The sequence below is a fragment of the Hypanus sabinus genome, chromosome 29, assembly GCF_030144855.1.
Source record: "Hypanus sabinus isolate sHypSab1 chromosome 29, sHypSab1.hap1, whole genome shotgun sequence".
Lineage (NCBI taxonomy): Eukaryota > Metazoa > Chordata > Chondrichthyes > Myliobatiformes > Dasyatidae > Hypanus > Hypanus sabinus.
Window position 1 is genome coordinate 20,973,646 of NC_082734.1, and position 23,470 is coordinate 20,997,115.

At 46.9% G+C, this 23,470-nt stretch overlaps 1 protein-coding gene across 3 annotated transcripts in view; it reads right to left on the reverse strand.

The window, feature by feature from the left end:
* LOC132383106 (circularly permutated Ras protein 1-like) overlaps positions 1-23,470 on the reverse strand; it is a 65,223-nt gene that overhangs the window by 29,766 nt on the left and 11,987 nt on the right. For all 3 annotated transcript variants that reach the window (XM_059953906.1, XM_059953905.1, XM_059953904.1), the window contains exons 2-6: positions 10,753-10,895; positions 10,225-10,584; positions 5,080-5,214; positions 2,177-2,260; positions 1,325-1,413 (exon numbers count right to left, since the gene is read on the reverse strand). In XM_059953906.1, the coding sequence (XP_059809889.1) occupies positions 1,325-1,413; positions 2,177-2,260; positions 5,080-5,214; positions 10,225-10,584; positions 10,753-10,861 (777 nt within the window). In that variant the 5' untranslated portion in view covers positions 10,862-10,895. The remainder of the gene's footprint in view (positions 1-1,324; positions 1,414-2,176; positions 2,261-5,079; positions 5,215-10,224; positions 10,585-10,752; positions 10,896-23,470) is intronic.

Genomic DNA, 23,470 nt, shown 5'->3' on the forward strand with positions numbered 1-23,470 from the left:
AATTTTTTCTGTATTTCATTAAAATACATAATTTGTTACTTGGTTTGTCTTTTTTTATACATTTTAAAATTATTTCCATGAAACCAGCTAATTGGGTCAAAAGTGTACTGGTCCTGATGTGTCCCAATTAATCAGAATCTACTGTAGTAGTTAAATGCCTAATTCCTTATGCCTATGCAAAATCCATATTCCTCCATTCTCAGCACATACATATGTCTATCTAAGAGCCTCTTAAACAACTCTACCATATATACCTCCACAAAACATCCCTGGAAAGTGCATTCCAGGCACCTACTACCCTATGTAAAAAAACCTGCCCCAAACATTTCCTTAAATTTATCTCTCTCAACTGAAAAACTTGTTTTTAGGAAATTATACATTTTGATCCTGGGTAAAAGAAGCAGCTTTTGCCTCTGTTTACATGTCTCATAATCTTATAAAAGTCTATCAGTTGTCCTTTCACGGCCAACACGCCAAAGAAAACAACTCAGTTTTCTCTGGAGTCTGGAAGCCGGGGCGCACACACCATCCCTCATTGAGGGGTCAGTGGTGAAAAAGCTGAGCAGCTTCAAACACTTGGGTGTCAAGCATCTCAGAGGATCAGTCCTGGGCCCAGTACCTCAATGAAATCACGAAGACGGCCTGCCAATGATTATACTTCATTTGGAGTTTGAGGAAATTTGGTATGTCACCAAAGATTCCAGCAAAATTCTACTGAAACACTGTGGAAGGCATTCTGACTAGTTGCATCTCAGCCTGGTATAGGAGGTCCGATGAAAAGGGTTGCAAAAGGCTGCAGAGAATCGTAGATCCAACCATGCTTCAGTATGGGCGCAACCCTCCCGACCATTGGGGACATCTCAAAGAAGCAACATCACTGTCACTGTGGCCAGAGCTGGCATGTGAAGCCAGCATTGTCAGCATTCACCGACACTGTGCTGGGCCTAGCTATATCCTCTGCCTCCCCCCACCATCAATCCCACAGGGGTGCTGCTGCCTCATGGCTCCAGAAACCCAGGCACGACCTGGTCCTCAGAGGCTGTCTGTGAGGAGTTTGCACGTTCTCCTGAGGATGGCCACTTCGGTTTCCTCCAATGTCCCACGGACACGCGGGCTGGTGGGTTAATGGTCCGTTGTGCGTTACCCCGAGTACGTGTGTGTGTGTGTGTGTGTGTGTGTGTGTGTGTGTGTGTGTGGTGGGGGTCGGGGATGCAGTGTGGAGATATGGGGTGCTGATGGGTGCGTGAGAGGGTTAGTTCACCAGAAACACGTGGGGAGTGGGCTGACAGCTGCATGTTGGGCATGCCAATGAGAGACTACTCACCGTGGCATGGTGCTCCTGTAGGCTGCTGCAAGAGGACGTGGCTGCCGAGCAGTTCTGGCAGTAGGCTGGAGTTCCCTGCTGTCCCTTCACTGCAGACCAAGGCACCAGATTAGAACATGACTGAGGTGTGACAACTCATGTCCACACTCAACCTCCGTCACCTTTACACAGGGTAAAGGTAGATCTATGGCCTGCCTCAATATAACCCCATACCCTCAGTGTCCCCTCAACCCCCCCAAGACCGTCCCCTTAACCCCCCCACACACCGTCCCCTCAAACCCCCAAAACACTGTCCCCTCAAACTCTCCCCCACACACTGTCCCCTCAAACCCCCCACAGAATATTCCCTCAACCCCCTAACACGTCCCCTCAAACCCCCCACACAATGTTCCCTCAAACACCCCTCCAATGTCCCCTCAACCCACCAAAACACTGTCCCCTCAAACTCTCCCCCACATACTGTCCCCTCAACCCCCCCACACAATGTTCCCTCAAACCCCTAACATGTCCCCTCAAACACCCCTCCAATGTCCCCTCAACCCACCAAAACACTGTCCCCTCAAACTCTCCCCCACGTACTGTCCCCTCAACCCCCCACACAATGTTCCCTCAAACCCCCCACACAATGTTCTCTCAAACCCCCACACAACGTTCCCTTAACCCCCCCACACACCATCCTCTCAAACCTCCCAACATACCATCCTCTCAACCCCCCACACAATGTTCCCTCAAATCCCCCACACATCATCCCCTCAAACACCCCCTCCCACAATGTCCCCTCAAGCCACCCCCCACATACCCTCTGCTTAAACGCCGCAGCGCCTGTGGAGCTGTGGAATCAGTAAAGCTTACCATCCTTGATGTCGACCAGTTTTCCCAAATTCACCAGCACCACGTTGGTATTCTCTGTTAACTCCTGGGCTTTGGGAGTCGGAACTGTTGTGGAAAGCACAAGGGAAAGTTAGATCACTGCCTCCAGGCAAAGGAATCCTGGAGAACAAATAAATCATTTAGCATTTGATCTGACTGGGAGCTCCCAGCTCTTAAATGAAGCAGCAGAGAGTTTGTGGCTCACAAGATTGCTACGCAGGTGGTATTGAATAAACATGAAGATAGTTGGTGATATTGGAGGTGAGGAAGTGAAGGGGACCAGTGGTGTATGGGTGGGAGATTGAGTTCAAATATGCAGCCGATAGGTAAACTAAACACAGGATACATCGAAACCCAAGGCAGCTTTTGTGGAGATAGTAACCGAGTCACTGTTCCAATGACCAGAAGAGACTTTTAACAATGTTCCTCCCTCTGCGGATGCTGACCGACCTGCTGAGGGTTTCAACAGTTTGTTTCTCCTTCTTATTTCCAACAGTTGTAACCTTTGCTTGTCATTTACTGCAGGGAATGGATAGAGGGCAGAAGCTCAAAGCACTGTGTAATGCATTGATCTGTATGAATAGTGTGCAAGAGTTCTTCACACATACCTCGGTACACTTGACAATAATAAGCTAGCTCCAAAGTTGCTCAAAAGCTTGTGCTGAGATCACCACCCACTCTGATAAGAGTGATGGAACATCATCTGTGATAACGTTGTTAACTAGTGAAGTCTGGAAGGGCAGAGGCGAGAGGACACATCCCAGTCCTTACTGGCGAGTCAGCAATGGAAAGGGTGAGCAGCTTCAAGTTCCTGGGTGTAAGGATCTCTCCTGAGCCTAGCATGTCAATGCAGTCATGAAGTAGGCAGGTTAGTGGCTATTTCATCAGGAGCTTGAGGACATTTGGGATGTCACCAAAGACTCGCAGATTTCTACAGAGATACCATAGATAGCATTCCAACTGGTTGCTTCTTTGCCAATATGGTGGCTCCAATGCACAGGATTGCAAGAGCTGGCAGAGGGTTATAGACAGTCTCCTCAACCATGGGCACAACCCACCCCACTGCCAATGACATTTTCAAGAGACAGTGTGTCAAGAAGGTAGCATCCATCATTACGGACTCTCACCGTCCACAGCATGCCCTCTTCTCATTACCACCATTAGGCACAGGAGCCTGAAGACGCACACTCAACATTTTAGAAACAGCTTCTTCCCCTCCACCATTAGGTTTCTGGACAGACCGCGAACACCGCCTCATTATTCCTTTCCTTGCGCACCACGTATTTGTTTTAAACTTTATGATTGTTGTATGTCCTGCTGCCAGAAAGCAAGCCGCTTCACGCCGTACAAGAGAGTGATAATAAACCTGATGCTGATAGCAGCAGAATTTACGGGCGTTGGCAGGTGAAGTGGGCAGACGCACAATGCTGAAAGCTAACACGGTGAGAGGGAGGGTCAGGAGAGGCCGTACTGATCCAGAGAAGCTGGAAGTCCGAGAGCTCAGGGCAAGGTGGATTTCAGTTAGATTAGCTCCAGAGGTCCTGGACTTTCTAAAACACTGAAGTATGGAAATAATGCTAAACATTACTAGGTAACACACACAAAATACTGGAGGAACTCAGCAGGCCAGGCAGCACAGTTGATGTTTTGGGCCGAGACCCATCACCAAATGTCTAGTTAAGCACCAGGTCAGGCATTGGAAACACTGCTGCCATCCCAGGGGCATTGACCATCATTGGCCCCAAGGCCATCATTGGTTTGCTGGGCTCCACACTTCAGGAAGGGCACTGCCATCCTGGAGAGGGTGCAGAGGGAGTTAACCGGAGTGCCTTGGCTTTGGCGACGTCTGTCCTGGCAAGGCAATGAGCTGTGGTTCAGGGGAGGTGGCCCGAAGTGAGAGTAGGTGTGGCAGGTAAGGGGGTGGGGAAATTGTGTTTCCAGTGACAGAGAACGGAGCAAAAGACAGAGTGGAAGAGCAGGATTTTCCTTTCATGGTACAGATTGTAGTCTGCAGCAAGTGACTGCAAGGAGTGGCAGAAGTGGGTTGGAGGGAGCTTTCCAAGGACAATTGGGTGAATGCTCAGAGAGAAGGGAAGGTGAGAGGGCAGTTCATGGGCTGGAAGAGCCTTAATGTCAGTGAGAGGGTGCAGGGGGTGCAGGGAACTATCCTGTTCCACACGGGAGTGTAAAGTTCTCCCTCTCCCTCCTCCCCAACCTCTCTGCTGTCCATCTCACAGCTGGCGAGTGCGGATAGGTCCAGTTTAATGTGGTGTGCCGCGGTCCACACAGACACGATGGGCTGAAGGGCCTCTTCCAGAGCCGCACATACAAAACGCCGGAGGAACCCAGCAAATCAGGCAGCATCTCTGGAGGGGTTGTTCCAGGCTGAGGCCCTTCATCAGGTCTGGAAAGGAAGGGAAAATAAGTCAGAATAAAAGGGTGGGGGGGGGGGGGGGAGAAGAATGAGCTGGCAAGTGGTAGGCGAGACCAGAGGAGGGGGAAGGTTGGTGGAGGGCCAAACTGTCCTGTGCTCGGAGGGCCCATGGACTGGTAAAGGTGAGGTTGTCTTGCTCCAGGGTTCGCGGAGCCAGTCTGAGTACCGGGAGCTGTCCCGATTGCTACGATGCCCAGTGCCTGGAACCAAGCGGCCATTTCCAAGAGCAGGGGTCGTGGTCTCTACTTCTAGGAGGATAGGTCTGGGACCAAGGCAACGTAGTTTCCTCACTGACCACCCAAAGTCCCGCTGAAGGGTCTTGGCCCGAAACGTCGACTATGGTCTTTTCCACAGACGCTGGCTGGCCTGCTGAGGTCCACCCAAGGTGCCTGAACACCAGTGCATGAAGGAACGTTGAGCGAACAAGCAGCCATACTCCACCCTGACTCACGTCTATCCGGCAGAGGGGGCGCGGACGCTGGGGGCCTGGTTCCTGGGGCGGTCCACGGGCTCGGCTCCAGCACCTGCAGGTATTCGGCCGCCTTCTTCATGTTGGGAGGCCTGGGCGGGAGGGGTGGCGGTACATCTGGAACACAGTGAGGAAGGGAGTCAGTCTCGCCCGCGCAGGACACTAACACAACTGCCACATCAACTCCCAGCCCACATACCCCTCTCCACCCATCCCCCAGCTCACAACCCCACACCTCTCCCCCTCCACACCACTCCCCTCCAAGTGCCCCTCACCTCCCCCAACCCCCAGTCCCAAACCCCTCCATGTTCACTCCTCCCACCCCTAGGGTGAGCTGTTCTGGGAAGAGGCCCTGGTCTCAGGCCCCCGACTCTGGGTGCCAGACTGCGAGGAGGGGGTGGATAGTGTGGGCATTGAAACTCATCCCTCAGCCAGTGAGGAGGCCAGGGTGCCTGACCCGGTGTGAGTTCCTGAGCACAGAAATCTTGGGAATGGAGATGGACTGGGATTCTGGGAGGAAGGAGAAGGGGATTATGTCCTGATCACATTTACTCTGTTGAGCTTCAAAATTACAATCAACCAATTGACGCTGAGTAAATGGGTCCCTTCTGAAATACAAGAGGAACAGCAATTGTTAAATGATTATAATGAGGGAGGGATGCTGACCGTGGCTACAGAGAGCGAGCTGCGCTCTGAGGAAAAGCTGGACCCTCCCCACTGTACTGAGCGAGACGCTTCACGGGAAAATGTTTTTCTGAGGAAGTTCACACTGAATTTCTGAATTCAGGGTCACAGGCTGTTCGGCCCGCTGAGTCCGTGCTGTTCGTCCATCACCCATTTACACTAAGCCACCCGAGCCCACTTTACTCCTGTCGACCCCCTCACCTAGTGGGGAGATCTGGTGGAGTGGTAATCACCACCGGATCAGTAATCCAGAATCCCATTTATACGCTGGGGACATGAGTTCGAATCCCACCAGGGCAGATGGTGAGTTTAAATTCAATTTAAAAAATCTCAATTTTCAATTGTCATAGAAATCCATCTGGTTCCTAATCCTAATCCTCCATATCCTTTTCCTTGGTAAATACTGAAGCAAAGTACTCATTAAGTGCCTCACTCACATTCTCTGCTTCCAAGCAACTGTTAGTCCCTTTATCCTTGAGAGGCCCCATCCTCTCCCAAATAATCCTTTAACTCTTGATGTGTGTACAACATGTCTTGGGGATTTACTTCAATTCAATTTCCCAAAGGCTTTTCATGGCCCCTCCTGGCTTTCTGATTTCCTCCTTTAGTTCTTCTCTGGCTTCTTTAAACGCCTCGCGTGTTTCGCTTGGTCCTGACTTCTAAAACTTTTACATGCGTTTTGATGTGCAGGCGTTGGGGCCTTGTGGTGTCATTGTCCAAGTCGCTGGAGTTGTAGTAAACATGCGGTCAAACTGGAGAGACTGCCAGGAAAGTTTATGAGGATTCAGCGTGCTGAGTTACGGGGCAGAGGTTGACCAGAATAAGTCTTTATTCCTTGAAACACAGGAGAATAAGGGGTGACCTTGCAGAAGTGTTTGAAATTATGAGAGTTTTAGGCAAGGTAGATGGTAAAAATCTTTTCCCTAGGGTCGGGGAGTCCAAAACTAGATTTAGGGTGAGAGGAGAAAGGTTTTAAAGGAACCTGAGAGACAAACACCTCACGTGGGGGATAGTGAGTATGTGGAATGAGCTGCCAGAGGAAATGGTTGAAGCAGGTATGGTATGTGGAGGAGCAGGGTTTAGAGGCATATTATATGCCCAAATACAAGAAATTGGGTCTAACTGGGAGGAAACCATGATTGAACTGAAGGGCCTAAGTCTATATTGTTTGATCGGTGCTGTTCGCTCTGTTACTCTCTCACTCTCTTGCACTAGTATTTGGCTCACATTTCTCATTTCAGTCATGTTTCCCTCCACCTCTGGTATCTGAAGCTGTCTACCTGCTAGCCTCTCCTTTCCTGTTTGTTTTAGATCTCTCCCTGATGTAATGCTTCCACTCCCAGTCCAAAGTCCTGATCCACGCCATCTACCTTCCCATAAGGACTATCGCAGAGCGGGCAAAGCTCCTTCTAACAGTCCTGCTACAGCTGGAGCAGCGTAGTGGTGAAAGGGGTTGTGCTGGTCTAGAGACCACAGTTCGATCCTGCACTCGGGTGCTGTCCGCGTGGAGTTTCCATGCTCTCCCTACGACCATCTGGATCCCCCCCCCACCCCAGAGTGCTTTTGGTTTCCCAATGAGGCGCAGGTCAGTGGGTTAATTGGCCATGATAAAATGCCCCCCCATAAGTGTGCAGGTTTATTTTTTTATTTTTTTTAATTGCCCATCCCTATTTTTTAAGAGCCCAGTTAAGGACAGCAGGATATGAGAGGCATAGAGAGAGTGGGCAGAGAATATCGTTTCCCAGGGTTGAAATGTCTAATAGCAGAGGGCGTGCATTGAAGGTGAGAGGGGGTAGGTTCAACGGGGATTGAGGAGTAAATTTTTTACTCAGAGAGTGGTGGATGCCTTGTATGGGGGTAGAGGCAAATACATTAGAGGCTTTTAAGAGACGTTTGGATGGGCACATGGACGTAATGAAGAGAGGATATGGACATTGTGTAGGTAGGAGGGATTAATGTTTGATAGTTATTGATTTGCTTTTGAGCTGGTTCAGCACAACACTGTGGGCTGAATGGTCTGTTCGGGTGTTCAGCAGGGCAGGCAGGACCTATGGAAATGTTTTGGGCTGAGACCCTTCATCAGGACTCACAGTGAACTGACTGATCAAGGCCAGCGCGTTAAACACCTTTTTCACCACCCCGTCTATCTCAAATTTGTGGTGAATTGAATTGAATTGAAGTGGTGATTTATTTGATTTTAATTTGGAGATACAGCATGAGACTGGCCCTTCTGATCAACCGAGCCACACCACCCAGTAACCAACTGATATTAACACTAGCCTAATCACAGGACAATTTACAATGGCCCATTAACCTACTAACTGGAAGGTCTTTGGAAACCGGAGCACCCGGAGGAAACACTCACGGTTCACGGGGAGAACGTACAAACTCCTCACAGTCGGTGCTGGAATTGAACTCTGAACTCCAGAACCTCTGGAGGTGTAATAGTGTCGTGCTGACAGAGTGTACAGAACACACTGAATTATGCTGCTAACAACATGGAGGGACCGCCTTCGCTGATACCAGACTACAAGACAGTCAGTCTGCGGGCTGAACACAGCAAGTCGCTGGAATGCTGACGGAGTCCATTGGATGGGCGCCTGTAGGAAAATGCCTGTCGGAGCCCGTGATTTATAGCTGCACTCAAACGTTCGTTCTTCACGGATCTCGGCAAGGGGCCTGGCATGCGACATCTCCAGGTGCGGCCTGGAGCCTGGAAGACGTGCACCTTCAGAGTGCAGCCCTGTGGATCATCCAGTTCCTCACTGACTGAAGCATCGGGGGGAGGGGGTGGGGAATTGAAACTTCGAGACAGCAGTGTGTGCTGCTGTTGAAAGAATGTCTCTCTCTCTCTCTCTCTCTCTCACACACACACACACAGTCTGTAAGTCTTTGACTCGGGGGGCTCGGGCAAGCGACTCTGCAGACGGTAACATCGAAGCAGCAAGGTGTCAGCCTCCCCTCTCATCCTCTGCAGGGGCAATCTCTCCCTCGCTCTCTAGTGCGTGAGACAGTCTGTCTGAGATGTCGAAGTGTTGGGATGGACAACAGTTATTGTGGGATGCTAGATTATGGTCCCTATTGCTTGCATGGTGGGGGGGTTGATGCCTTTGCTGGAGCAAATGGGAGGGGGGAGGACTGATCCTTTTGCTGCTGCTTGCCCATGGGAGGGGGGAGGTGGGGCTTAGGGGTTCTAACGTTTTCTGTCATCCATTCTTTGAGGCTTTCTTCTGGTTTTGTGGGTGCCTGTGAAGAGTAAGGATTTCAGGTTGTAAACTGTACACGTTCCCTGATATTAAATTGAACCCTTCAACCATTGGGGTAAGGCAGCAGCAACTTAGCATTGATATTGAACCTGAAGGTGTACAGAGATTTATCAAATAATAACCACAATAAGGTTTAGATCACTGAGAGCCAAATGGGACTAGCTGAGACGAATAACTTGGCTGGCAAGGACAGGTGGAGCCGAAAGGCCTCTGTGTCTCTATCAAGGTCAAGGAAAATGGGGTTCACAAGGAAGAAATTAACAAGCTTCCAGGTGTGTTTGTTAAAACAGGAAGTTCTGAAAATAAGCAACAAGTCAGGCAGCAGCCGTGGAGAACATTTCAGATGAACACTATGCTATTTAAAGGTGGGTGGGGGGAATGATATCATTGGCCGGTTAGTCCAATTCTATGTAGACCAGGAACTAGGAGGAGTATTTGGTCCTTTCTGATCCTGAACAATCCCTATGACACTTGACTTTCCTAAATGGCAGAAAGCCAAGATGGAAATTATTACGTTTTGTAACTTCAAAACATTAAATTACTTCACAGACGACACGGTAGTCTGAAATATGGGTGTTACTTTCAGTGAGGCGCGCACATATCACATGGTAGTGTGATGATGTATGCAATTAATGTATTTTATATGTAACCCATAATTAACTAAATGAACAGAAATCCTTAATCAGCAACAGATTTGCAAGATTACTCAGATAGCACTTAAATACACAACAGAACTTCAGCGGCAGTTCCATGCCGCAGGAAGCTGTCAAGGGATGACTCCCTCCGGAGCAAGCACACCTTGTTTTGGTGACTCGCACTCCAGGTACAGTGGATCTCCCCAACTCTTGCATCCCTACCTTCTGGTTGTGAAGGTTACAGGAGTTGGCCTCCCACTGCCTGCTTGCAGGGGTGACGTCGGCGTGTGTGGGGGTACGTCTTCATGGTCGTCACAGGAGCCAGCCAGAGGGAGCAAGGAACGAGAAAGGAGAGGACATTCAGGGCAGTGAAGGAAGGCAGAGGTGAGGGGAGAGATAGTATGGGGCGGGGTGGGGGCAGAGTGAGGACCTTTCACCACTCCCAGAGAAGGGCCAGAGGAAGAGGATGGGAGGGAGGCCTGGTAACCAAGGGAACGGCTGGGATGAGGAAGCGACAACACTGTTTATGTGCTGGAGCTCACCTTGGGCTGTCCTGTGTCGGGAAGGTCTGGGTGGAGGCACTGGTGGTGGGTTGGAGAAATGCTGCCCAGCTTGGGGGTCTGAAGCCTTCCCACTTTCAACAACTCTGCTGCGTTCTTCTGCCTGGTTGTGCAGGCTGAGCCCCGATCTGTTGTCGTAGGTAGGTGCGGAAGGAGTGGCCACAGGCACCGAAATGCTGTTGAGGTAGATAGGGTCCCCGCCCCTGACACCCCCTTCACATGCCCGCGGATTCTGCGGGCAAGGTTCGTACACCTCGTCATAGTGTGGAGAGGTTACCGGCTGTTGTCCTTCTGGGGCTGGGCCGCAGGTCGCCACGGCGTCGTAGATGGGAAGTCCCTGCCCTGCAGTGAACAATACAGTTGAAGTTACTGCGGGAACAGCTGTAGCCATCATAACAGCAGTGGCTGTAGTCACAACAGGAATTGTGGCTGTAGTTACCACGGTAACAGTGGTAATCATAGAGATGCGTGTGAAGCCTCTGAAATGCCACACAACTGGCTGGCACTTACCAATCCCTTCACTGCCCTGGGACCCCGAGGGGCCAACTCCACCGGACTGCTTGGCCTGATTTGTGTCAGCTGGACTTCGAATATAGAAGTGGCTGCTGGCAAACTCCATCTTCTTCTTTCAGAGAAGTTCTCAGTGGTCAAACCTGAAAAGTTAAAGAAGTGGCTAGAACATTCATGTCCTGTTATTAACCCTTCCAACCAGAGAGGCCGTGCTGGTGACCTGGACAGGATCCCCCCCCATCTGGTTTTCTCCTGACAGCGGGTCCTGATGTCCTGCCTGTCACTTAAACTGACAGCACTGTGCAGGGGTCCAGGAGGCTCTGAAGTGGGCAGAGGGGCCTTGGGCATGGCAGAAAGAACCTGGCAGCCCAGAGCTGTTCTCAAATGAAATCCAGGGAGACTTCTTTCCTGGCATGGGGATCAAATCCCGACAGTCACCTTGAACGTTCGGAGGCTGGGGTCAGGTGCAAAGGAGGGAACTGAAATGGAGGCAGAAAACACATAATCACAGGCAGGTCTTCATCAGTCAGGGCAGGAGATGGGACGTCATGCCACCGTTGTACAAGTTTCTGGTGAGGCTGTGTACAGTTTTGGTCACCCTATTATAGGAGAGACCTGGTGAAACTGGAAGGAATGCAGAAAGGATTTACAAGCGTTTTGCCAGGACTAGAGCACTGGAATTTCCAGGGAGAGTCAGCCTGGCTAGGTCTATATTCCCTGGAATGTAAAGAAATGTTTAGAATTATGACAGACATGCACAAAGTAGACAGTAGCAATCTTTTCCCCAGGGCAGGGGAGTCTAAAACTAGGATGATAGATTTGAAAGGGATCCGAGGGGTGAATTTTTCACAGAGTGGTGAGGGTGTGGAATGAGGGAAGAATCAGATTTAATATCACTGGTGCTTGTCGCGAAATTTGTTAACTTTGCCGCAGCAGTACAATACATAATAGAGAAAAAAATCTGAATTACGGTAAGTATACATGTATTAAATATTTAAATTAAATAAGCAGGGTAAAAAAAGAAATTAGAAAAGAGTAGGGAGGTAGTGTTCATGCGTTCAACGTCCTTTAGAAATCGAATGGCAGAGCGGAGAAAGCTGTTCCTGAATCACTGAGTGTGTGTCTTCAGGCTTCTGTACCTCTTTCCTAATGGTAGCAATGAGAAGAGGGCATGTCCTGGGTGGTGGGGATCCTTCATCATGGACATTGCCTTTCTAAGGCACTGTTCCTTGAAGATGTCCTGGATACTACGGAGGCTAGTGCCCATGATGGAGCTGACTACGTTTACAACTCTCTACGGCTTATAAGACTATAAGACCAGAAGATATAGGAGCAGAAGTAGGCCATTTGGCCCATCGAGCCTGCTCCGCCATTCAGTCATGAGCTGATCCAATTGTCCTAGACTCCCCTACCACGGGAAATAACTTTGTCATATCTAATCTATTCAGGCCTTTTAACATTCAGAATGTTTCTATGAGATCCCCCTCTTTCTCCTGAACTCCAGGGAATACAGCCCAAGAGCTGCCAGATGTTCTTCATACGGTAACCCTTTCATTCCTGCAATCATTCTCTAGAATCTCCTCTGAACCCTCTCTAATGTCAGTATACCCTTTCTAAAATAACAAGTCCCAAAACTGCTCACAATACTCCAAGTACCTACTGTACTTTGATCCTGTGCAGTAGCTCCCTCCACCCCCACATACCAGATGGTGATAAAGCTTGTCAGAATAAAGCTCTCCACAGTACATCTGTAGAAATTTGCGAGTGTTTTAGGCGACATGCCAAATCTCTTCAAAATCTTGATGAAATATAGCTGGTGAGGCAGGTACAATAGTATAATTTCAGAAACAGTTGGACAGGTAATCGGAGGCACGGGGCTCAGAGTGATCTGGGCCGAACACAGGAAACTGGGACGAGCTGGGCGGACCGGCCTGTAGCTGTGCTGTGTTGCCCTAAGACTCTATCTTCAGGTGCACGGTCACCCTTTCCTGACACTAAACAAGATCCCAGTTGGGCAGCTCGTTCGGAGGCCTGTTTCCCAGCTCAGATGCAACTCTTCAGCTCAGCTCCCTGCCTGCTGTATTCCCCCATGGTGGCATCGACAAACAGTCCGTCCCCAGGGCAGACAAGACAGGTGTTTACACTGCCCTTAGTCTTTCCACCATCGACACAAACACTGGCACACCGGGTTATATCCAGGTTAGAAAGCACAGCCCTGTGGTTATGACCTATTTACACTGGCTCTCACTAGTGTTTAGAATTTCAGAGGGGATTCATGGAGGATTGTAGTGCCGAGGAGGAGGGAGGAGGAGCTGGTGCAATTTTGTCTCTGGGCCTTTCCTTGAACCGTAAAACACAGAAGCAGAATTAAGACATTTGGCCTATCAAGCCTCCTCTGATCCATTTTTCCTCTCGGCCCTGATCTCCTGTCTTTTCCCCATGTCCTTCAAGCCCTGACCAATCAAGAATCTATCACCCTCGGCCCTCTGCCTTACCCTTGGCCTTCTTCCCGGTCAGTCTTGGGTGAATGTGACCTGTCACCGAGCAACCCTGCTAGGCCCAGAGGTCAGTTGTGGGTGGGTGGGTGAGTGGGGTGTTGGTGGTTTGTGATTGGGGAGATGGTGGGTGGTGAGGAGACAGATTACCCCAGGGTAATCATACCAATCATGGATTACCTCCAAATTAAATTTGCTCCCACAAGGATGTGGCAGTATTAAAGAGTGTGTGGAGCAGATTCCCAGGATGACGCCTGGGATGGAGGGCAGGAACTCAGAGAGATTAGATAGCCTGGGTTTATTTTCACAGGAAGGCAGGAGAGTGAGGGGTGATCTTAAGGAGATTTATTTCATGGTGAGGAGGACAGATAGAATCTCTCTTCCCCCCACGGCAGGGGAGTCTGGGACCAGAGGGTGCAGGTTTAACGGGAGGGTAGAGATTCAAAGGAGATCTGCGGGATCAGAGATTCACCCTCAGGAATGAGCTGCCAGAGGAAGTGCTGGTACAGACACAACACGTTTAGTCAGAGTCACACAGCAGGAGAACAGGCCCTTCAGCCCAACTGGCCCATGCTGACCAACATCCCCTCCAAGACAGTCCCAACTGCCATTGTTTGGTCGGCATCCTCCTAAACGTTTCCAGTCCACGTGCCTGTCCAACTGCCTTTTAAAAGTTGTTAATGTACCTGCCTCAACCACTTCCTCTAGCAGCTGATTCCACGCCGATACCACTTTTTTGAGTAAAACACAGTTGCCCCTCATGTTCCTCTTAAATATTTCCCCTCTCGTCTTAACCCTCTAGTTCTTGATACCCCAATTCTGAGAAAAAGATTGGCTGCATTCACCCTACCTATGACCCTCATGATTTTATGCACCTCTGTAAAATCTCCTTCTCGCTATGGAGTAAAGTCCTATCTTGTCCAACGCCTTGCGATAAATCGTGTTCTTAAGTCCCAGCAGCAGCAAGGAAAATCTTTTCTGCACTCTTTCCTGTTTAATAACATCTTTCCTACAGCAAGGCGATCAAAACTGAACACAATACTCCAAGTGTGGCCTCTGCAGTGTTCCGCACGACCACACCACGACTTATGAATGCCAAAAGCCTTTTTTACCTGTGACTTTAAAGAGGAAGCAGTTGACAGCGCTTCTCCCTATTGATGCTGCCTGGCCTGCTGTGTTCCACCAGCATTTTGTGTGTGTTGTTGTTTACCTGTGACTTCCGCTTTCAGGGAGACACTTGCTTCCCTGAAAGTGGAAGTCGCAGGTAAAAAAGGTCTGTCTGTCCACAGCACTCCGCAGGGTTCTTCTGGTCACTGTGAAAGGTCTACCAGGCAACAGCTCAGATTTTCCCAGTTAAACTCCTTTTGCCATTCCCTTGACCCGCCTACTCAGCTGACCAAGGTCCCACTGTCATCTTGATAATGTCCTTCCTTGTTCACTATACCATCCACTTTACTGTTACCCACAAACTTACTGTTCAATCTAGTTTGGCATACCCCCATGGACACTTCCTAATTTTTAATTGATGTGCCATAGAACGCATCCTCTCTGGATACATAATGGTTTAATATGGCAACTGCTCTGTACACGACCACACAAAACTGCAGAGAGTTGTGGACACAGCTCAGCAGAGCACAGAAACCAGCTTCCCCTCCAGGGACTCTGTCTGCAGTTCTTGCTTTCTCAGACCCCAGCCACCTCAGCCATTCTCTCGTCCATCAGTCAGAAAAGCACGCACCACCAGGCTCAAGCAGAGCTTCTACTCCAGTACGATGAGACAGATTCCTGACCTCACAATCTACCTCACTATGACTGTGCACTTTGTTATCTACCTGCTTTGCACTTGATTCTATATTCTGTTATTGTTTACTTTGCTCCACTTTAATGCATTGTGTAATGTTCGGATCAGTATGATCAGAATGCAAGACAAATTTTTTCACTGCATCTCAATACCAGATAACCATATAACCATCACAGCACGGAAACAGGCCATCTCGGCCCTCCTAGTCCGTGCCGAACTCTTAATCTCACCTAGTCCCACCTACCCGCACTCAGCCCATAACCCTCCACTCCTTTCCTGTCCATATACCTATCCAATTTTACCTTAAATGACACAACTGAACTGGCCTCTACTACTTCTACAGGAAGCTCATTCTACACAGCTATCACTCTCTGAGTAAAGAAATACCCCCCCATGTTTCCCTTAAACTTCTGCCCCCTAACTCTCAAATCATGTCCTCTCGTTTGAATCTCCCCTACTCTCAATGGAAACAGCCTGTTCACGTCAACTCTATCAATCCCTCTCAAAGTTTTAAATACCTCGATCAAATCCCCCCTCAACCTTCTACGCTCCAATGAATAGAGACCTAACTTGTTCAACCTTTCTCTGTAACTTAAGTGCTGAAACCCAGGTAACATCCTAGTAAATCGTCTCTGCACTCTCTCTAATTTATTGATATCTTTCCTATAATTCGGTGACCAGAACTGCACACAATATTCCAAATTTGGCCTTACCAAAGCCTTGTACAATTTTAACATTACATCCCAACTTCTGTACAATGCTTTGATTTATAAAGGCCAGCGTTCCAAAAGCCTTCTTCACCACCCTATCTACATGAGACTCCACCTTCAGGGAACTATGCACTGTTATTCCTAGATCACTCTGTTCCTCTGCATTCCTCAATGCCCTACCATTTACCCTGGAATTTGGATTATTCCTGTAGAAACCTTTCGGATTTACTTTCACCTTATTTGCCAAACCAACCTCGTATCTTCTTTTAGCTTTTCTAATCTCTTTCTTAAGATTCCTTTTACATTCTTTATATTCCTCGAGCAATTCCTTTACTCCATGCTGCCTATATCTATTGTAGACATCCCTCTTTTTCCGAACCAAATCTCTAATATCCCTTGAAAACCATGGTGCTTTCAAACCTTTAACCTTTCCTTTCAACCTAACAGGAACATAAAGATTCTGTGCCCTCATAATTTCACCCTTAAATGACCTCCATTTCTCTATTACATCCTTCCCATAAAACAAATTGACCCAATCCACTCTCTCTAAATCCCTTCGCATCTCCTCAAAGTTAGCCTTTCTCCAATCAAAAATCTCAACTCTTGGTCCTGTCCTGTCCTTCTCCATAATTATATTGAAGCTAATGCTATTGTGATCACTGGACCCGAAGTGCTCCCCAACACATACATCTGTCAGCTGACCTATCGCATTCCCTAACAGGAGATCCAACACTGCCCCATCTCTAGTCGGTACTTCTATGTATTGTTGCAAAAAACTATCCTTCACACATTTCACAAACTCTAAACCATCCAGCCCTTTTACAGAATGAGCTTCCCAGTCTACGTGTGGAAAATTAAAATCTCCCACAATCACCACCTTGTGTTTACTACAAATATCTGCTATCTCCTTACACATTTGCTCTTCCAACTCACGCTCCCCATTAGGTGGCCTATAATACACTCCTATCAGTGTTACTACACCTTTCCCATTCCTCAATTCCACCCAAATAGTCTCCCTAGAGGAGCTCTCTAATCTATCCTTCCAAAGCACCGCCATAAGATTTTCTCGGACAAGCAATGCAACACCTCCTCCTCTGGCCCCTCCTACTCTATCACACCTGAAGCAACTAAATCCAGGAATACTTAGTTGCCAATCACACCCTTTCTGCAACCATGTTTCATTAATAGCTACAACATCATAATTCCAGGTATCAATCCACGCTTTAAGCTCATCCACCTTTCTTACAATGCTCCTAGCATTAAAATAGATACATTTAAGATACCCTCCACCTCCTCCTTTCTTTTCATCCCTAACAATGCATTCAAATTTATTATCCTTTTCTTTCTTCTCCCCTACATCTTCGGGCTGAGCGCATCCCTTCTCCATCACCTGCCTTTCCTCCCTCACACACTGTCTACTTACTTGCTCTACTGGTGAACTAACCTCCTCTCCCATAGTTTCCTCAAATTGATTCCCGCCCCCCACCATCTTACTAGTTTAAAGTCTGCCCTGCAGCCCTAGCAAACCTCCCCGCTAGGATATTGGTCCCCCCAGGATTCAAGTGTAACCCGTCCTTCTTGAACAGGTCATGCCTGCCCCAGAAGAGGTCCCAATGATCCAGAAACTTGAATCCCTGCCCCCTGCTCCAATCCCACAGCCACGCATTCATCCTCCACCTAATTCCATTCCTACTCCCACTGTCGCGTGGCACAGGCAGTAATCCCGAGATTACTACCTTTGCGGTCCTTCTTCTTAACTGCCTTCCTAACTCCCTATACTCTCGTTTCAGGACCTCTTCCCCTTTCCTACCTATGTCATTGGTACCTACATGTACCACGACCTCTGGCTCCTTACCCTCCCACTTCAGGATATCTTGGACACAATCAGAAACGTCCCGAACCCTGGCACCAGGGAGGCAAATTACCATCCGGGACTCCCGATTTCCTCCACAGAACCGCCTGTCTGAACCCGTGACTATTGAGTCCCCTATTACTATGGTCCTCTTTCTTCTATCCCTACCCTTCTGAGCTACAGGGCTGTCCTCTGTGCCGGAGGCCCTGTACATGTGACAATAATAAACCAATTCCAATTGTACATTATTTTCCAAATCATTGACATAAGTGACAAGCAACAATGGACCCAGCAACCACCTGAGGCACACCACTAGTCATGGGCCTCAAGTCCAAGAAAATCTTCCTCTCTCACTCTGTTTTCCTCCATGAAGCCAATTATGCATCCAATTAGCCATTTCTCCCTGGATTCCATGTAATCTAACCTTTCGGATCAGCCTATCATATGGAACCCTATCATAGGCCTTACTGAAGTTGACATAAACCATGTTTATCGCCCTGCCCTCAAAGTTCAAAGAAAATTTATCGAAGTACATTTATGTCACCACTGAGATTCTTATTTATTTATTTAGAGATAAGGTGCAGAATAAGCTCTTACAGTCCATCAAGCGGTACTGCAACCCCTGATTTAACCCTAGCCTAATCAAAAAACAATTTACGATAACCAATTAAGCTGTACATCTTTGGATTGTGGAAGGAAACCTAAGTACCTATGAGAAAACCCATGCATTCCACACGGAGGACGCACAAAAGTCCTTACAGAAGATGCCGGAACTCCAAAACCACAAGCTATAATAGCACCGCGGTATCCGCCATGCTACCTTCTTGCGGGCATACTCAATAAACCCAAAATAGAATAATGGTTATAATAGAATCAGTGAAAGATCGCACCATCTTAGACATTCAACCAGTGTGCAAAAGACAACAGTGCAAATACAAAAATAAATTACATATATACACTTCATGGCAGGAGTACAATGTAATATATGATAAATATAGATAAAAAGAATTACAGTGATTATATATGTATATTAAATAGTTAACATTAGTGCAAAAACCAGAAATAAATAACAAATGTGGTGAGGTAGTCCAAATGGATTCAGTGTCCATTTAGAAATTGGATAGTAGAGGGATCGCAAAGGGGCTTCTCATTGAATATGCTAATAAATTTCTACAGATGTACCATTGAACCTTTCCTGACTGGTTAGATCGTGGTCCGCTACCGCAGTTTGCATGCTCGGGCACACAAGTAGCTGCAGAGAGTAGTGGACACAGGTTGATACACCTCGGGCACATTCTCTCCCACCGTCGGTAGGATCTACAGGAGGCACTGCCTTAAAAAGGCAACATGCATCATCAGAAACCCCCACCCACCCTGACCATGCCACCTCCTCACAGCTACCACTGGGCAGGTGGTACAGAAGTCTCACACCAGCAGGTTCAAGCACAGCATCTTCCCTTCAACCATTTGGTTCTTGAACCAAAGGGCAAACTCCTATTCACGACTTAGGCACAGCAACACTGTGACCACTAAGGTCACTGCAGTACAATGGACTTTTTTTTTGCTCTAATTGTGTCCTTTATTGTACAATCTTGGACAGTTTATGCTTTTCCTGTGACTGCTGCTTATCAGATGCTTTGTGATGCTGCTGCAATTAAGTTTTTCATTGTATCTCTGCCCACACGTGCTTGTGCATATGACAGTAAACTCAACTTTGACTTCAATTTTTTTGGTCAGGGCAAATAATTAAACACTTTTTTTAAATGCTATAACTAACGTTTTCACACTTAACCAGCACTTTTTCACTCATGCGAACTAGTCAGTTCAGAATGCATTCAACAAGTGACAGTTGAATTTTATGAATTCATACAGTTTATGAATCAGTCGTTTGGTGTTAAGACCGTGTTTTGAGACTTTGAGGACCTCTTTTTGTTTAGTGTGTTACAAATGTGACGCAACTCTGAGGAGCCGAAGGGTACAAAGTCGCCCCCTCCTTTGTGAGAATCGCAAGATCGCTATTAATTCGGGTCTGGGACCCAGGAAATGAGAGAGAACCGTCCAGAATACACAAGGTTTGGAATGTGTCCTGACCTCAGCGAAACGGAACTGCCGATAATGGCCATTGTCTCTTGGAGATGGAATTGTGTATTGAGTACTGTACTATTCATTGAAGCCCCTCAGGGGACAGCCAGAGTGGGCCGGTTGAGAGATTGCATCATCCCAACCTGATTGACATCTGAGACCCCGTGAGTAAGGATAAAAGAGGGGTCTGGGGAACAACCCCTTTAGACGCACCAGGAGAAACGCTAGAAATCCTGTGACAGCGTTTGATAGCGAAAGCCGGTGGGGGCTGGTGTGCATTGCCTGGGTGGCGGGCTCACCACGGAAGAACGGCTTAGCTAAAGGAGAGGTCACAAGTGAACGGCCACGGCAACGAGACACCTGACGGATCGAAATCATAGAAGGAAAATCGGCAAGTTTTTCTCCCAAATCTCTGTCACTCTCTCTCCAACAATTGCAACACAGCAGTCCTCAACGGCTGCAGTCTGCATGAACTGAGTGAACTTTATATTTCCATCGGACAATACATTATCCCCTAGACAACGATAGAGCTTATTTCTTATTGATTATTCTTATACCTGCACTTTTAGATTTAGTATTGATGACGTATATTATCTGTATATTTGCATTTATATTATTTTTGTGTATTTTTACTAATAAATAGTGTTAAAAATAGTATCACCAGACTTCAACGGACATCCCTATCTTTGCTGGTAAGTAACCCAGTTACGGGGTTCGTAACAAGTGGAAGATCAGTGGTACCTCTGGTACAACTTAGCCTCTCCCCATCTCTCACCAAATCATGGCATATAGTTTAGAGAACTTCAGAAAACATTTGATTATTACTCTTCACTGAGCCACAAGTATCTGGAGAACCAATTCTCCGTTCCATAAAGTCTTACATCTCTGATGGTCAGTGAAGTAACCATGGTTCTTAAGAATTAACTTTAAATTGGGACCATCCAGCATGGAAACAAACTCCTCTTCCCACTGAAACTACACCCACCACCACTTACACTGTCCATCCTCCCCAAACACCCTCAACTGCCCCAGTTCCCACCACCCACCTACTCACTAGGGCAATTTACACCAGTCGACTAACCTACTAACCTGCACGTTTTTGGAATGAGGAGAAAACGGGAAAGAGCATGTGGTCACAGGGAGAACGTGCAAACTCCACACCGACAGCAGCCGAGGGTGGGATTATACCAGGTTCCCGGCAGCTTTGCCCACCACTCCATGGGAGCAATGGCATTAAAAGACAGTGTGCTTTTGTATGTGGAGTTACTGAAGACATTTGGTATTCTGCATTAAACAAAGTTGAAAGTTAGTCTACTTCCAACCATTTTAACACATGGGCAGCTTTTTAAAACTGAATAGCTTTGTAGATTCCATTATAGGGCCATTATCCAGTCAGCAATACTCCCAGCAGACCTGAACTGAATGCACGGTCTCCGTTTGATGACTGCCAAGTATTAGTGGGTTATTCAGATAAGAGCAAGAATTTCTCTGACCAAGTCAGACACAGTAGTAAAGGAAGACCTCTCATTGGCTACATTTGTGCGAGCACAGAGACCTCACAACAGACAGGCCCACTATTCTCCAAGGAGGTAGTACAATCACTTGATTGTGAGGAGCTGATCTTGTACAGGGGGTGCAAGACAATGAGACAGCCTTCCCCACCATTGAGCCCAGCTACACGGAGCACCACCCAGGCCATGCTCTCTTCTCCCTGCTGCCATTAGGAAGAAAGTACAGGAGCCTCAGAACACACACCACCAGGTTCAGGAATAGTTATCACCCCTCAACCAACAGGCTCTCGTACCAACGGGGATAACTTCACTTACCCCATCACTGGACTATTCCCACATCCTATTGACTCACTTTCAAGGACTCTTCATCTCATGTTCTCAATATTTTTTGCTTATTTACTATTTTTTTCCTTTTGTATTTGCATAGTTTGTCGTCTTTTGCATATTGGTTGTTTGTCCGTCCTATTGGGTGTGGTGCTTTAAAAAAAATACGGCACATTACAGGCCCTTTGGCCCACAATGTTGTGCCAGCCATGCAACCTACTCTTGAAACTGACTAGAATTATCCTATCACATGGCCCTCTATCTTTCTAAGCACGTACCTGTCTAAGAGCCTCTTAAAAGACCCTATTGTATCCACCTCCACCTCTGTCACTGGCATTGCATTCCATACACCCACCACTCTCTGTGTGGAAAAACTTAACCCTGACATCCCCCCATTCCAACTTCCAAGCACGTTAAAACTCTGTCCCCTCATGTTAACCATTTCAGCCCTGGGAAAAAGTTATTGGCTATCCACACAATCAATGCCTCTCATCATTTTCTATACCTCTGTTAGATCACCTCTTATCCTCCATCACTCCAAGGGGTAAAGGCCAAGTTCACTCAGCCTATTCTCATAAGGCACGTTCTTCAATCCAGGCAACATCCTTGTTCTTTTCTTTTTCTAATATTTTTATTATTTCATATACACAAATACAGAATTCATAAGGATACTTATTATAAATCAAAATAAAATAACACAAAATGCACTGTATATAAATCAGGCTGATACAATCATGGTATCCCATAATGATGATCAATCAAACAGAATAAATTGAATAATGAAATACAATAGTATGGTTAATTATATTATAAAAACAATCTATACCCCCTACCAAGACAAAGATAGTTGGTAAAAAAAATGAGAAAAAAAGAGTACTTTACCATATAGTGTTTTATAATAATAGCCCAGATCAATATTTTAATAACAATTCAAAGATTTTTAAAATAGTTCAGAAAGGGTCCCATAACGTTTGAAAATCTTGGTTAGAATCAGAAATCGAACAATGAATCTTCTCTAGGTTTAAACATGACATAACGTCATATAACCATGGAGCACGTGTGGGGGGGGGCAACCTCCTTCCATTTAAGCAAGACCGCCCTCCTAGCCATAAGAGGAATAAAAGCCAGTACCCACGAATGAGAAGGCTCCAAAATTATAACTCTTTCCTCAACACTACCAAATAAGGCAGTCAAAGGATTGGGCTTAAAACTAACTTTAAAAAGTACAGAAAAAGTTTGGAATACATCGTTCCAATATTTTTCAAGGCTTGAACATGACCAGAACATATGAATTAATGAAGCCTCTCCATTATTACATCCGTCACAGTAAGGAGATATATCTTTAATATAACGAGAGAGCTTGTCTTTAGACAGATGAACCCTATGTACTGCTTTAAATTGTAGAAGGGAATGACGAGTGCATAATGATGAAGAATTAACCATTTTGAAAATAACCCTCCAGGTCTCATCAGATAATGAAGTCTGTTGATCTTTTTCCCACTCTTTTTTAATCTCAATCCCGACAACAGACCATAAATATATGATATTCAGCCATTTTCAAGAGGTTTCAAATTAAAAATTACATCTATTACGTTCTTATCCGGGCTAGTAGGAAATGTAAGTAGTTTAGATCTTAAAAAATTTCTAATCTGTAGATATCGAAAAAAGAGGGTATTTGATAGGTTATACTTCACTGAAAGCTGCTCAAAAGAAGAAAGATTCCCTCCAACAAACCGATCCTGAAATCGTTGAATGCCTAATCTATCCCATTCTCTAAAGAAAAACCAGATTGGTTGTAGGTGGTTTAAAAAAAAATTAGAAAAAATAGGACTGGAAAGAGCGAATCTCAATAAACTGAAATGTTTTCTAAACTGTAGCCAGATCCTCAAAGTGTGTCTAACCACCAAACTGTCAGTTAATTTATTTACAGATAAAGGAAGAGA